Source organism: Entelurus aequoreus, linkage group LG10, assembly GCF_033978785.1.
Source record: "Entelurus aequoreus isolate RoL-2023_Sb linkage group LG10, RoL_Eaeq_v1.1, whole genome shotgun sequence".
NCBI lineage: Eukaryota > Metazoa > Chordata > Actinopteri > Syngnathiformes > Syngnathidae > Entelurus > Entelurus aequoreus.
This window is the reverse complement of record NC_084740.1, coordinates 27,008,638-27,011,137: the sequence shown is the minus strand read 5'-3', so window position 1 is coordinate 27,011,137 and position 2,500 is coordinate 27,008,638. Positions and strand designations below refer to the sequence as shown.

At 42.1% G+C, this 2,500-nt stretch overlaps 1 protein-coding gene across 1 annotated transcript in view; it reads right to left on the bottom strand.

Moving 5' to 3' along the window:
- The window catches only part of wdr95 (WD40 repeat domain 95), a 53,591-nt gene that overhangs the window by 13,717 nt on the left and 37,374 nt on the right, over nt 1-2,500 (bottom strand). The window contains exon 22 of the mRNA XM_062061867.1: nt 1,257-1,419. Within this exon, the coding sequence (XP_061917851.1) occupies nt 1,257-1,419 (163 nt within the window). The remainder of the gene's footprint in view (nt 1-1,256; nt 1,420-2,500) is intronic.

The following is a 2,500-nucleotide window of genomic DNA, read 5'->3' as shown; positions in this document are numbered from 1 at the left end:
CGGCCGGGTTAACTTATAAACTGCAATTTTAAATTTCCCGCTAAACTTCCGGTTGGAAACGTCTATGTATGATGCGTATGCGTGTGACGTCACGACGGCAACGGAAGTATTCGTACCCAATGTGTCACCATACAAACAGCTCTGTTTTCATCGGACAATTCCACAGTATTCCGGACATCTGTGTTGGTGAATCTTTTGCAATTTGTTTAATGAACAATGGAGATTGCAAAGAAGAAAGTTGTAGGTGGGATCGGTGTATTAGCGGCTGGCTGCAGCAACACAACAAGGAGTACTTACTTGGATAGCAGACGCGCTAGCCAATGCTAGCCGCCAACCGCATCTGTGATCGGGTGAAGTCCTTCGTCGCGCCGTCGATCGCTGGAACGCAGGTGAGCACGGGTGTTGATGAGCAGATGAGGGCTGGCTGGCGTAGGTGGAGCGCTAATGTTTTTATCATAGCTCTGTGAGGTCCGGTTGCTAAGTTGCTAAATTAGCTTCAGCTACGTTAGCAACAGCATTGTTAAGCTTTGCCAGGCTGAGAATTATTAACCGTGTAGTTACATGTTCATGGTTTAATAGTATTGTTGATCTTCTGTCTATCCTTCCAGTCAGGGATTTATTTATTTTGTTTCTATCTGCATTTGAGCCAGATGCGATCACGTTAGCTCAGTAGCTAAAGAGCTTCGCTGATGTATTGTCGTGGAGATAAAAGTCACTGTGAATGTCCATTTCGCGTTCTCGACTCTCATTTTCAAGAGGATATAGTATCCGAGGTGGTTTAAAATACAAATCCATGATCCACAATAGAAAAAGGAGAGTGTGCGGAATCCAATGAGCCAGCTTGTACCTAAGTTACGGTCAGAGCGAAAAAAGATACACCCTGCACTGCCTCTCTAGTTCTTCACTCTAACGTTCCTCATCCACGAATCTTTCATCCTTGCTCAAATTAATGGGGTAATCGTTGTTTTCTCGGTCCGAATCTCTCTCGCTCCATTGTAAACAACGGGGAATTGTGAGGAATTCTTCCTCCTGTGACGTCACGCTACTTCCGGTATAGGCAAGGCTTTTTTTTATCAGCGACCAAAAGTTGCGAACTTTATCGTCGTTGTTCTATACTAAATCCTTTCAGCAAAAATATGGCAATATCGCGAAATGATCAAGTATGACACATAGAATGGATCTGCTATTCCCGTTTAAATAAAAACATTTCATTTCAGTAGGCCTTTAACTAATATTATTATTATTATCATGATCACCGTCAACATTGTGGTGTTCAGCTGGAAGAGGGCTGACCAGGCGACTGTGGATTTGTCCAGAAATCAAATTCCACACTGTAATCTCGCCGTTACAGCTGCCAGTGGCCACGAGGGACGGAGGACAATGTGCCACGCAGAGGACATCCTCTTTATGGCCCCTTTTCTGAGGAAAAGACCCCATTATTCTCTCTTCTCTGAGACCTCTTGCACAGAAGACGGCATAAAAGACCACAGTACTTGTCTAGCTTTAGAGATGTATATTGTACAATTTGAGCATTGAGAGCCTATATGATTAAATTAATCTCTCCTTCCTCTGACAGGCTATATGATGTAAAAAAAAAACCCTACAAGGACATTGAAGATAAAATCATAGGGTCACGATTCCCACTATAGCCCCTCTCATGTGATATTTCCCCTCTCTATGTGGGCCTCTTTGAGTGTCAGTACCACCTTCACTGGTTTGTGCAGTGTTTGGAGAGAATCCATTTCCACCTCTCACATCTGTTATAGAATTTCTCCAATCGATTGCAAAGCTCTAAAAAGGTAGCTCACCCTGACAGCAAGGCAATACTTGAAACGAATGGTTGGCTAATTTTGCTGGATTATTTAGTGAAGTGTCTGCAGCCTTGTGTCTGGTGTGTTCTGTAATGGTGTGAATCGTTTGCCGTTAAAATTGAACTCAACTATAAAATCAATGCATGCCATTTAGAAAGGGACCTATGATGAATTAAATGTTGTTACAATGCTGGATACTCATGTTAGACAATGCCAAAGCGTCAAATCGTAAAGTTCTTGCATTTGGGCATGAGCTTTAACGCAGTTATCATGTTCAAACACTGATGACATCTATTAAACGAGACAAGAAGCAAGGAATTAAACAGAGACAGAATTACATTTGCCTCAAGTTGAGGAGAAACGTCTGGGCTGTACTCTTGGACAGTCTCCAGCACGCTCTGGTGAAAGATTGTACGCCACCTCTTTTATTTGGACTTTCACCGTGGCGTTACTGGCGTTTTGTTTGATCAGCCGTTTTACAGCCCTGGTACCGACACTGTTTGGAAACATTTAAGGTATGTAAATAAACATTTACAGAATATTTCTGTGTAAATAACTCTATTCACAATGTATATATCTGCATATATTTAGTGGGTGCTGCTTATATCCCGGTGTGCTCTATAATCTGGAAAATACGGTAGCAATATTTTATTACGTTTATTTACGACTTTCGAATTGTGCTGACGTGT